Raw genomic sequence first — 13921 nt, forward strand, 5'->3', positions numbered from 1 at the left:
TGTCAAAATCAGCCCAAATTTATGTAGCAGAAGCATTTTACTGTCCAATGAATAACTTAAGGTTTACATTTCAACAATTTTGTAAAACTGCTATATTTTGGGGCCAAAAAGGGGTCTTACTGGACCTACTCCTTTGTTTAAAAAGTTGTTAGCCTTGAGCTAATTTTCTATTATTTGTTCATTATCATTATCTTTACCTTTAATGAAGTTCTATTCTAGGCCAACAAAAATTGGATGATGTATCATGATATTGGATGCAAAAACTACTGATATAGACAGACTCAACCCCACATGACAGTATACCCTTTCCATAACTTCATTACACAAAGATCTGTATAGGTGTTACACTATAAAGTGATGAGGATATTTACTTCCATTTTTTAGTTTTGACTTCGTTATAGTTATCTCAATAGACTCACCCTTTGACAAGTGTCCTGAATGTATAATGCTGAGTCTGATGGAGAAACAATAACACCATTTTCACTCAAGTCTCTTTTTTCTTCTTCCACCACTTTCTTTTTTGGAATAAATTGTTCTGAAAATGACAGAATATCAAATATTTTTATTTCAATGGGGTACTGGATTAAATACCAACAAGACAGTAACCTAAAAGCACTAAAATTTATCAATTTCTGTGCCTTTATATCTTAATATGAGGTATGGGCTTTGCTCATTGTTGAAGGTCGTATGGTGACCTATATCTGTTAATTTCTGTTTCATTTGGTCTCTTGTGGAGAGTTGTCTCATTGTCAATCATCTTCTTTTTTTATATAAACAGACTGCTATCTCATAAAGAATTATCTCCTGTGACTACAAAATACCATTATTGAAACAGAATACTGCTGTACAAAGAGAGAGATAATATAATGATATTGATCACAAAATGCTGCAATAAATTGAGGAAAGTCAAAGTCTCATAACACCAACAGAAATTGTAAAATCAAAGTGGTGATGAATTATGTTAACTTTATATTATGACTGGGAATCCTTTTTTTTAAAGGTAAATCATGTTTTATTAATAGTTTTTTACATTTGTTAGTGGATACATCAAATACTGGTACCTTATCCCGTAATTTTGTTCTGTATTTGACCTTTACTTTTACATCCTCATTATTGGATACAATCTACCTGACACATATTGACTGGGAATCCTACCAAGTACCCAAGTTTTTTGTCAAAGGAGATCATAGGAATCCTACCAAGTACCGAAGTTTTTTGTCAAAGGAGATCATAGGAATCCTACCAAGTACCGAAGTTTTTTGTCAAAGGAGATCACAGGAGATCACAAGAACTGTATACAATGTCATTTTGTTACAGGGATCAAGTAATATAGTAATATTATATGTTAAAGAGCTGTATAACAGATTTACATGAATATAGTACAGATTGTGATTAAGGATAACCCAAAAGTTAAGACATTAATTAATGATGCCAAGTCACCTGATGTACCGATTCTAAAATGTAAACAATGGAACTGTCCGTTTCTACTTATTTGGGAGGTAAGTCAAATTATCTGCTGACACTGAAATGAGATCTAAATAAACTTTTATCAAACCTAATAGATTGAAATTTTTACCAGACAAAGGGTCTTTTACAGGACATACGGCCTGACATGATAGCTTTGTCACTCTGACCCCATCAATTTTTGTCCAACAGGTCTGACTAGTTTTCAACAGCTCTGTTTCTTTATAATTTTCTATTTTCATACCAAACATATTTTCTAAAGATATTTAAAATATCAGTATAACAAAATTGATATGAATTGATGAAGTTAGTGATCATACCCGTATTAATAATGTCGACATCTTCTTCTTCGTTGATTTCTATTATAGAGCTGTCTTTCAGATCACTAGAAATTATTTCCGTAGGACAAGTGACCGATGAGAATTTTTTGCCGATTCTGCCTGCTGTGAGTTCAACACCAAATGGATGTAAGGTTGACTCTGCAAAAATATAAACGTTTCATAACAAACTAATCCCCCTTTTTGCAGGCTTATTAAAATTCCAATAACACCAATACAAAACTATAGAACTTTTTAGGTATTTTTTAGCAGTTCTGAATAGGAAAAACATTCGTTATCTAAGTACTGTGAAAGAACTTTAATTCGTGGGTATCACTTTTCATGGTTTGAGCAACATTGACATGTTCGTGGGTTTTTAAATTTGTGGATTTTAGTTTTCTAAAAAAAAAAATGAAAAATTGAAGCCATTGCATTGGAAACAAAGGTGTCTGGATTAAAGGAAATTGCAAAGTAAACATTGATCCGTGTAAATCATAGTGATCACCCTTATAAACCTGAAATAGAGTGATCAACAGATTACAGACCATCAAAAGTGTTAATTAGGCCAGAAACGTGTCACCTAAAGAAAACAGAAACATAAACAAATGCTACAAACATATCTTAAATTGTAAAATAATTCTTATCAAAAGCAAGCTTAGCATAAAATTATTATTTTCCATACATATGAGAACTATGAGGATATAAAATTAACTCTTTATGATAGCATATCAATACTGGAAATCTCATTTTCATCGATCAAAAAAAATATTATGAGAATTTAAAGATCAAAAGTTGACCAGTTTCTGTTATAAATTTTAAATGGGTATAATCCTGATTGCAGTTGTAATTCATAGTATGTTTGCCCTGTGACTTCTATCAAAGTATTCTCAGATTTGGCCATATTCAATATATTCTCTAGATCATTTCAGTAGTCAAACCTACATGGGGATCTTTCCATGTCTTGATTTGGACAACAGTTTATTTCGTTGGAAACTTAAATTCATGGATATAGTCATCTACTAAAACCACGAAAATTGGTTCGCCACAAATAAAAGTACTTTCACGGTATGTATATTCCAAATGCTTTAATGTATAATTAAGTCTACATAGGGATTTTTAAATCATCATTTTTTAATTCTAACAGTTGTACAAATATGTAGCTGCAACAATTCAAGGAGAAACTAATCATTCACTAGCAATGGTAGACCATCATGAAATTCATATCATGTTTTTATAGACATGATAGATTTATACATTTACAATCAAAATCATCATTCAAGCATGTAAAGTGAAATTTGCCCAAAAAAAGAAGTATTTCAGTTTAACAATAGAATAAAAAGCCTAACCTGCGTGAAATTAAAGAAAAATTCAGGGATCAAAGTTATTTTCACTGCTTTTGAAAACATTTCACTTAAGAAAATTGTTCTGGTGGACAGAATTTTACAATAACAACATATTAAATTGAGGATCCTTGTCTTTATTGAATGTTGTCCAATATATATTGCCTGCAATAACAGACTTATAGTTAATATTCCTGGTGTGAAAACAAGCAATTTTTATAGTGTATGGAAATCCATTTCTTCTAGTACTGCCTGTATTTTATCTATTTCAATGATATTCTATTCCTATTTTTCATAATCTGCTTATTTAATCCGGAGTTTGTTCCCTTTATAAGTCTCCCCTGTAAATAATTACCTAAATAATGAGGACTAAATGCATGTAATCTGCACCACAACATAATCTGCTTGGTAGTCCAGAGTTTTGTCCCTTTGTAGGTTTCTCCTTTAATATGGTTTAGGATAAAGTTTCTACAGAATGCGGCCCTTTGCCACTGAAATATAAAATTCAAAATGCATTTGTACATATATATCATTCAAATGTTTTTAAATTTCTTTCAGGATTCTGAAATTGAGTTCATTTAATTTCAACAACTACCTTTTTTTCTAAAGTTCTTAATCCAATCATCAACAAGGAAGTCATTCAGCATTTAAGAGTAAATTTATTTGTTAATAATACTTCACCTGCACACTAATGCACAGTTTGGCATATGAATATCAAATTACATATATAACCATCAAATAAATATAATACTGTTGTAAAATACACAACAAACTTGAAAACAAAATAAAGAAACAATTCAAACATTAAGACTAACATGGGGCACATGAATGAGGGTTTGGATGGGGTTAAATGATTAAAGAATAATGCCCTTAAAAATGAAGATTAGAGAATAACGGTGTCATATGGTATTTTGAACCCCATGGTAAATTGACCCCGGGGTCAAAATACCGCTATGGTAAATTGAACCCCCCCATGGTAAATTGAACCCCCCCTGTATGGAAAATTGAACCCCCATGGTAAATTGAACCCCCCTGTTTTTTTTCATCCTAGATGAATATTAGAACATCTTACATTATTCTAAAACTTATCATAGATTAAAAAATCATTCATACAAGAAGGGGAGGTACATTTTCCATGCTTAATTAAAAGAAATATCTTTGCTTGGTATAAGTGCTCTGAAATCTTTACCAACAAAATGTCATTCAAAATACTTATTGACACATTATAACTAGACAATACGTAGCTTGAATGCTTTAATTATTTGTAATTATAACATATGTATATATTTATATATATAAAGGTAGTTTTGATTTTCCATGGTAAAAAAGGGGGGTTCAATATACCGCAGGGGGGTCAAAATACCATGGCAAAGTAAAATTTTCAAAATATCTTTTCCAGCAAGTTTAATACATACAAACTACTTATTGGTGTATTCTTACTACATAAAAGAGTTCAAATTGCTAGAATTTCTGAAATTAAAGGCCTAGAGTAGGGGGTTCAATATACCGCAGGGGGGTCAAAATACCATGGCAAAGTAAAATTTTCAAAATATCTTTTCCAGCAAGTTAAATACATACAAACTACTTATTGGTGTATTCTTACTACATAAAAGAGTTCAAATTGCTAGAATTTCTGAAATTAAAGGCCTAGAGTAGGGGTTCAATATACCACAGGGGGTCAAAATACCATGGCAAAGTAAAATTTTCAAAATATCTTTTCCAGCAAGTTTAATACATACAAACTACTTATTGGTGTATTCTTACTACATAAAAGAGTTCAAATTGCTAGAATTTCTGAAATTAAAGGCCTAGAGTAGGGGTTCAATATACCACAGGGGGGTCAAAATACCATGGCAAAGTAAAATTTTCAAAATATCTTTTCCAGCAAGTTTAATACATACAAACTACTTATTGGTGTATTCTAACTACATAAAAAAGTTCAAATTGCCAGAATTTCTGAAATTAAAGGCCTAGAGTAGGGGGTTCAATATACTGCAGGGGGTCAAAATACCATGGCAAAGTAAAATTTTCAAAATATCTTTTCCAGCAAGTTTAATACATACAAACTGCTTATTTGTGTATTCTAACTATATAAAAAAGTTAGAATTGCCAGAATTTTTTTAATTAAAGGGCTAGAGTAAGGGGTTCAATATACCGCAGGGGGGTCAAAATACCATGGCAAAGTAAAATTTTCAAAATATCTTTTCCAGAAAGTTAAATACATACAAACTACTTATTGGTTAATTCTAACTACATAAAAGAGTTAGAATTGCCAGATTTTTGGAAATTAAAGGCCTAGAGTAGGGGTTTCAGTATACCGCAGGGGGGTCAAAATACCATGGCAAAGTAAAATTTTCAAAATATCTTTTCCAGCACGTTAAATACATACAAACTACTTATTTGTGTATTCTTACTACATAAAAGAGTTGAATTGCCAGAATTTCTGAAATTAAAGGCCTAGAGTAGGGGGTTCAAAATACTATGGCAAAGTAAAATTTTCAAAATATCTTTTCCAGCAAGTTCAATACATACAAACTACTTATTGGTGTATTCTTACTACATAAAAGAGTTCAAATTGCTAGAATTTCTGAAATTAAAGGCCTAGAGTAGGGGTTCAATATACCACAGGGGGGTCAAAATACCATGGCAAAGTAAAATTTTCAAAATAACTTTTCCAGCAAGTTTAATACATACAAACTACTTATTGGTGTATTCTAACTACATAAAAAAGTTCAAATTGCCAGAATTTCTGAAATTAAAGGCCTAGAGTAGGGGGTTCAATATACTGCAGGGGGTCAAAATACCATGGCAAAGTAAAATTTTCAAAATATCTTTTCCAGCAAGTTTAATACATACAAACTGCTTATTTGTGTATTCTAACTATATAAAAAAGTTAGAATTGCCAGAATTTTTTTAATTAAAGGGCTAGAGTAAGGGGTTCAATATACCGCAGGGGGGTCAAAATACCATGGCAAAGTAAAATTTTCAAAATATCTTTTCCAGCAAGTTAAATACATACAAACTACTTATTGGTTAATTCTAACTACATAAAAGAGTTAGAATTGCCAGATTTTTGGAAATTTAAAGGCCTAGAGTAGGGGTTTCAGTATACCGCAGGGGGGTCAAAATACCATGGCAAAGTAAAATTTTCAAAATATCTTTTCCAGCACGTTAAATACATACAAACTACTTATTTGTGTATTCTTACTACATAAAAGAGTTGAATTGCCAGAATTTCTGAAATTAAAGGCCTAGAGTAGGGGGTTCAATATACTGCAGGGGTGTCAAAATACTATGGCAAAGTAAAATTTTCAAAATATCTTTTCCAGCAAGTTAAATACATACAAACTACTTATTGGTGTATTCTTACTACATAAAAGAGTTCAAATTGCTAGAATTTCTGAAATTAAAGGCCTAGAGTAGGGGGTTCAATATACCACAGGGGGGTCAAAATACCATGGCAAAGTAAAATTTTCAAAATATCTTTTCCAGCAAGTTTAATACATACAAACTACTTATTGGTGTATTCTAACTACATAAAAAAGTTCAAATTGCCAGAATTTCTGAAATTAAAGGCCTAGAGTAGGGGGTTCAATATACTGCAGGGGGGTCAAAATACCATGGCAAAGTAAAATTTTCAAAATAACTTTTCCAGCAAGTTTAATACATACAAACTGCTTATTTGTGTATTCTAACTATATAAAAAAGTTAGAATTGCCAGAATTTTTTTAATTAAAGGGCTAGAGTAAGGGGTTCAATATACCGCAGGGGGGTCAAAATACCATGGCAAAGTAAAATTTTCAAAATATCTTTTCCAGCAAGTTAAATACATACAAACTACTTATTGGTTAATTCTAACTACATAAAAGAGTTAGAATTGCCAGATTTTTGGAAATTAAAGGCCTAGAGTAGGGGTTTCAGTATACCGCAGGGGGGTCAAAATACCATGGCAAAGTAAAATTTTCAAAATATCTTTTCCAGCACGTTAAATACATACAAACTACTTATTTGTGTATTCTTACTACATAAAAGAGTTGAATTGCCAGAATTTCTGAAATTAAAGGCCTAGAGTAGGGGGTTCAATATACCGCAGGGGGGTCAAAATACTATGGCAAAGTAAAATTTTCAAAATATCTTTTCCAGCAAGTTCAATACATACAAACTACTTATTGGTGTATTCTTACTACATAAAAGAGTTCAAATTGCCAGAATTTCTGAAATTAAAGGCCTAGAGTAGGGGGTTCAATATACTGCAGGGGGGTCAAAATACCATGGCAAAGTAAAATTTTCAAAATAACTTTTCCAGCAAGTTTAATACATACAAACTGCTTATTTGTGTATTCTAACTATATAAAAAAGTAAGAATTGCCAGAATTTTTTTAATTAAAGGTCTAGAGTAAGGGGTTCAATATACCGCAGGGGGGTCAAAATACCATGGCAAAGGAGAAATTTTGCAAAATATCTTTTCCAACATGTTTATACAAAGATAAAGATAAAGATAAAGATATTTTATTTCCTAATCATAGGGCTCATAACAAGCATGTAATCACATAAAGTAAATATAAAAAGCCTTTCTCTCCCACTCGCATACACTCACACATACAACTATCGTTCTGATACATACCTCGCCATGGTATTTTGACCCCCCTGTGGTATATTAACTCCTTAACATAGTAATAATACTCCAATAAGTAGTTTGTATGTATTGAACATGATGGAAAAGATGTTTTGAACATTTTACTTTGCCATGGTATTTTGACCCCCCTACCATGGTATATTGAAACCCCTACTATAGACCTTAAATTTTTTAAAATTCTAGCAATTCTAACTTTTAACATTGTAATAATACTTCAATAAGTAGTTTGTATGTATTTAATATACTGGAAAAGATATTTTGAAAATTTTACTTTGCCATGGTATTTTGACCCCCCTGCGGTATATTGAACCCCCTACTATAGACCTTGAATTTCAAAAACTCAACCTATTCTAAATCCTGAACATAGTTATAATACCCCAATAAGTAGTTTGTATGTATTTAATATACTGAAAAAGATATTTTGAAAATTTTACTTAGCCATGGTAATTTGACTACCCTGCGGTATATTGAACCCCCTACTATAGACCTTGAATTTCAAAAATTCAAGCTATTCTAACTCCTTAACATAGTTATAATACTCCAATAAGTAATCTGTATGTATTTAATATACTGGAAAAGATATTTTGAAAATTTTACTTAGCCATGGTATTTTGACCCCCCTGCGGTATATTGAACCCCTACTATAGACCTTGAATTTCAAAAATTCAAGCTATTCTAACTCCTTAACATAGTTATAATACTCCAATAAGTGGTTTGTATGTGTTAAACATGCTGGAAAAGATATTTTGAAAATTTTACTTAGCCATGGTATTTTGAACCCCCTGCGGTATATTGAACCCCCTACTATAGACCTTGAATTTCAAAAATTCAAGCTATTCTAAATCCTTAACATAGTTATATTACTCCAATAAGTAGTTTGTATGTATTTAATATACTGGAAAAGATATTTTGAAAATTTTACTTAGCCATTGTATTTTGACCCCCCTGCGGTATATTGAACCCCCTACTATAGACCTTGAATTTCAAAAATTCAAGCTATTCTAACTCCTGAACATAGTTATAATACCCCAATAAGTAGTTTGTATGTATTTAATATACTGGAAAAGATATTTTGAAAATTTTACTTAGCCATGGTATTTTGAACCCCCTGCGGTATATTGAACCCCCTACTATAGACCTTGAATTTCAAAAACTCAACCTATTCTAAATCCTTAACATAGTTATATTACTCCAATAAGTAGTTTGTATGTATTTAATATACTGGAAAAGATATTTTGAAAATTTTACTTAGCCATGGTATTTTAACCCCCCTGCGGTATATTGAACCCCCTACTATAGACCTTGAATTTCAAAAATTCAAGCTATTCTAACTCCTTAACATAGTTATAATACTCCAATAAGTGGTTTGTATGTGTTAAACATGCTGGAAAAGATATTTTGAAAATTTTGCTTAGCCATGGTAATTTGACCCCCCTGCGGTATATTGAATCCCCTACTATAGACCTTGAATTTCAAAAATTCAAGCTATTCTAACTCCTTAACATAGTTATAATACTCCAATAAGTAGTTTGTATGTATTTAATATACTGGAAAAGATATTTTGAAAATTTTACTTTGCCATGGTATTTTGACCCCCCTGCGGTATATTGAACCCCCTACTATAGACCTTGAATTTCAAAAACTCAACCTATTCTAAATCCTTAACATAGTTATATTACTCCAATAAGTAGTTTGTATGTATTTAATATACTGGAAAAGATATTTTGAAAATTTTACTTAGCCATGGTATTTTGACCCCCCTGCGGTATATTGAATCCCCTACTATAGACCTTGAATTTCAAAAATTCAAGCTATTCTAACTCCTTAACATAGTTATAATACTCCAATAAGTAGTTTGTATGTATTTAATATACTGGAAAAGATATTTTGAAAATTTTACTTAGCCATGGTATTTTGAACCCCCTGCGGTATATTGAACCCCCTACTATAGACCTTGAATTTCAAAAACTCAACCTATTCTAAATCCTTAACATAGTTATATTACTCCAATAAGTAGTTTGTATGTATTTAATATACTGGAAAAGATATTTTGAAAATTTTACTTAGCCATGGTATTTTGACCCCCCTGCGGTATATTGAACCCCCTACTATAGACCTTGAATTTCAAAAATTCAAGCTATTCTAACTCCTTAACATAGTTATAATACTCCAATAAGTGGTTTGTATGTGTTAAACATGCTGGAAAAGATATTTTGAAAATTTTGCTTAGCCATGGTAATTTGACCCCCCTGCGGTATATTGAATCCCCTACTATAGACCTTGAATTTCAAAAATTCAAGCTATTCTAACTCCTTAACATAGTTATATTACTCCAATAAATAGTTTGTATGTATTTAATATACTGGAAAAGATATTTTGAAAATTTTACTTAGCCATTGTATTTTGACCCCCCTGCGGTATATTGAACCCCCTACTATAGACCTTGAATTTCAAAAATTCAAGCTATTCTAACTCCTGAACATAGTTATAATACCCCAACAAGTAGTTTGTATGTATTTAATATACTTGAAAAGATATTTTGAAAATTTTACTTAGCCATGGTATTTTGAACCCCCTGCGGTATATTGAACCCCCTACTATAGACCTTGAATTTCAAAAACTCAACCTATTCTAAATCCTTAACATAGTTATATTACTCCAATAAGTAGTTTGTATGTATTTAATATACTGGAAAAGATATTTTGAAAATTTTACTTAGCCATGGTATTTTAACCCCCCTGCGGTATATTGAACCCCCTACTATAGACCTTGAATTTCAAAAATTCAAGCTATTCTAACTCCTTAACATAGTTATAATACTCCAATAAGTGGTTTGTATGTGTTAAACATGCTGGAAAAGATATTTTGAAAATTTTGCTTAGCCATGGTAATTTGACCCCCCTGCGGTATATTGAATCCCCTACTATAGACCTTGAATTTCAAAAATTCAAGCTATTCTAACTCCTTAACATAGTTATAATACTCCAATAAGTAGTTTGTATGTATTTAATATACTGGAAAAGATATTTTGAAAATTTTACTTTGCCATGGTATTTTGACCCCCCTGCGGTATATTGAACCCCCTACTATAGACCTTGAATTTCAAAAACTCAACCTATTCTAAATCCTTAACATAGTTATATTACTCCAATAAGTAGTTTGTATGTATTTAATATACTGGAAAAGATATTTTGAAAATTTTACTTAGCCATGGTATTTTGACCCCCCTGCGGTATATTGAATCCCCTACTATAGACCTTGAATTTCAAAAATTCAAGCTATTCTAACTCCTTAACATAGTTATAATACTCCAATAAGTAGTTTGTATGTATTTAATATACTGGAAAAGATATTTTGAAAATTTTACTTAGCCATGGTATTTTGAACCCCCTGCGGTATATTGAACCCCCTACTATAGACCTTGAATTTCAAAAACTCAACCTATTCTAAATCCTTAACATAGTTATATTACTCCAATAAGTAGTTTGTATGTATTTAATATACTGGAAAAGATATTTTGAAAATTTTACTTAGCCATGGTATTTTGACCCCCCTGCGGTATATTGAACCCCCTACTATAGACCTTGAATTTCAAAAATTCAAGCTATTCTAACTCCTTAACATAGTTATAATACTCCAATAAGTGGTTTGTATGTGTTAAACATGCTGGAAAAGATATTTTGAAAATTTTGCTTAGCCATGGTAATTTGACCCCCCTGCGGTATATTGAATCCCCTACTATAGACCTTGAATTTCAAAAATTCAAGCTATTCTAACTCCTTAACATAGTTATATTACTCCAATAAGTAGTTTGTATGTATTTAATATACTGGAAAAGATATTTTGAAAATTTTACTTAGCCATGGTATTTTGACCCCCCTGCGGTATATTGAACCCCCTACTATAGACCTTGAATTTCAAAAATTCAAGCTATTCTAACTCCTTAACATAGTTATAATACTCCAATAAGTGGTTTGTATGTGTTAAACATGCTGGAAAAGATATTTTGAAAATTTTGCTTAGCCATGGTAATTTGACCCCCCTGCGGTATATTGAACCCCCTACTTAAAACCACAAATTAAAAAAAACGATAGCCAATAAATTGTAAATAAGATTATCTGCAATACTATTTATCAAAAACAGGGGGTTCAATATACCGCAGGGGGGTTCAAAATACCATATGTGAAAAATGACCCCGGGGTCAAAATACCATGCGGTATAATGACCCCGGGGTCATTTTACCGCATGGTATTTTGACCCCGGGTTCACTTTTTAGGGGGTTCAAAATACCATATGACACCGGGCCAAAAAAATGAAGATTAGAGAAATGCATGGTCTAATTTTTTGAAGATTAGAGAAAAAATGGGTTTAGTTTTTTGAAGATTAGAGAAACTAGAGGCTCTTTAGAGCCTGTGTCGCTCACCTTGGTCTATGTGCATATTCAACAAAAGACACAGCCGGATTAATGACAAAATTGTGTTTTGGTGATAGTGATGTGTTTGTAGATCTTACTTTACTGAACATTCTTGCTACTTACAATTATCTTCATCTTTAATGAACTTGGCCCATTAGTTAAAGAGGAAAATATTTTGTTAAAAATTTACAAAAATTTACAAAATTTATGAAAATTGTTAATTGACTGTAGAGGGCTGTAACTCCTTAAGGGGTCAACTGACCTTTTTTGCCATGTTGATTTATTTGTAGATCTTACTTTGCTAACATTATTGCTGTTTACAGTTTATCTCCATCTACAATAATATTCAAGATAATAACCAAAAACAGCAAAATTCCTTTAAAAATTACCAATTCAGGTGCAGCAACTCAACAACCGGTTGTCTGATTCGTCTGGAAATTTCAGTTCAGATAGATCTTAACTTTATGAACAATTTAACATCTGTTAGATTTGCTCTAAATGCTTCGGTTTCAGAGTTATAAGCCAAAATCTACATTTTACCCTCTATGTTCTATTTTTAGCCATGGCGGCCATCTTGGTTGGTTGGCCGGGGCACGTCACACATTTTTTAAACAAGTTACCCCAATGATAATTGTGGCCAAGTATGGTTAAATTTGGCCCAGTAATATCAGAGAAGATTTTTGTAAAAGATAACAAAAATTTACGAAAAATTGGTAAAAAATTACTATAAAGGGCAATAACTCCTTAAGAGGTCAACTGACCATTTTGGTCATGTTGACTTATTTGTAGATCTTACTTTGCTGATCATTATTGCTGTTTACAGTTTATCTCTATCTATAATAATATTCAAAATATTAATCAAAAACTGCAAAATTTCCTTAAAATTGCCAATTCAGGGTCAACAACCGATTGTCCAATTTATCTGAAAATTTCAGGACAGCTAGATCTTGACTTGATAAACAAATTAACCCCAAGTCAGATTGCTCTTAATGCTTCGGTTTCAGAGTTATAAGCCAAAATCTACATTTTACCCCTATGTTCTATTTTTAGCCATGGCGGCCATCTTGGTTGGTTGGCCAGGTCACGCCACACATTTTTTAAACTAGATACCCCAATGATGATTGTGGCTAAGTTTGATTAAATTTGGCCCAGTAGTTTCAGAGGAGAAGATTTTTGTAAAAGTTAACAACGACGGACGATGGACGACGAAGACAGACGATGGAGGCCAAGTGATGAGAAAAGCTCACGTGGCCTTTTAGGCCAGGTGAGCTAAAAAGAGGTGAACATTAAATGTTTACAGAATAACAGACCCCCCTTCCAAACCCTCATGAATATAATCTATTTTATCATTTGTACTTCATTATATCTTATGTACTTTTCATTGTTTTATTAATGTAAAGAAGGATAGCTTTTTCTCTGTGGCTGACTAGCTGAAGTTATCCCCTTTTTATTCTGACTTAGTTTCTGAACATAACATTCAAGATTTTTACAGAATCAGAGTGCAATACTAATCAGAGTTACCTCAGATGCTCGTCTTTTGCCAACTTTCCATGACAACCATTCTTCAGAAGTTGAGGCACAATAAGGGTGTTGATATTTGTCTTAAAAAGAAGTATGAAGATTTAAAATATAAATTGCTGTCGAAAACTTCGATAAAATGTGTTCGCTTTGATATTATCAAAAGATAAACGAGACACAAACCCCAAAAACAAAATGGTCATCAACAATGAACAAATTATCCTTTGTACTT

The 13921-nt window shown here is 31.9% G+C and overlaps 1 protein-coding gene across 2 annotated transcripts in view; it reads right to left on the bottom strand.

The window, feature by feature from the left end:
• Positions 1-13921, bottom strand: part of LOC139511978 (YEATS domain-containing protein 2-like) — a 48226-nt gene that overhangs the window by 6057 nt on the left and 28248 nt on the right. For both annotated transcript variants that reach the window (XM_071299220.1, XM_071299219.1), the window contains exons 12-15: positions 13693-13772; positions 3477-3612; positions 1785-1943; positions 420-535 (exon numbers count right to left, since the gene is read on the bottom strand). In XM_071299220.1, coding sequence (XP_071155321.1) covers positions 420-535; positions 1785-1943; positions 3477-3612; positions 13693-13772 — 491 coding nt within the window. The remainder of the gene's footprint in view (positions 1-419; positions 536-1784; positions 1944-3476; positions 3613-13692; positions 13773-13921) is intronic.

Source organism: Mytilus edulis, chromosome 2 (assembly GCF_963676685.1).
Source record: "Mytilus edulis chromosome 2, xbMytEdul2.2, whole genome shotgun sequence".
In the NCBI taxonomy this organism is placed as follows: domain Eukaryota; kingdom Metazoa; phylum Mollusca; class Bivalvia; order Mytilida; family Mytilidae; genus Mytilus; species Mytilus edulis.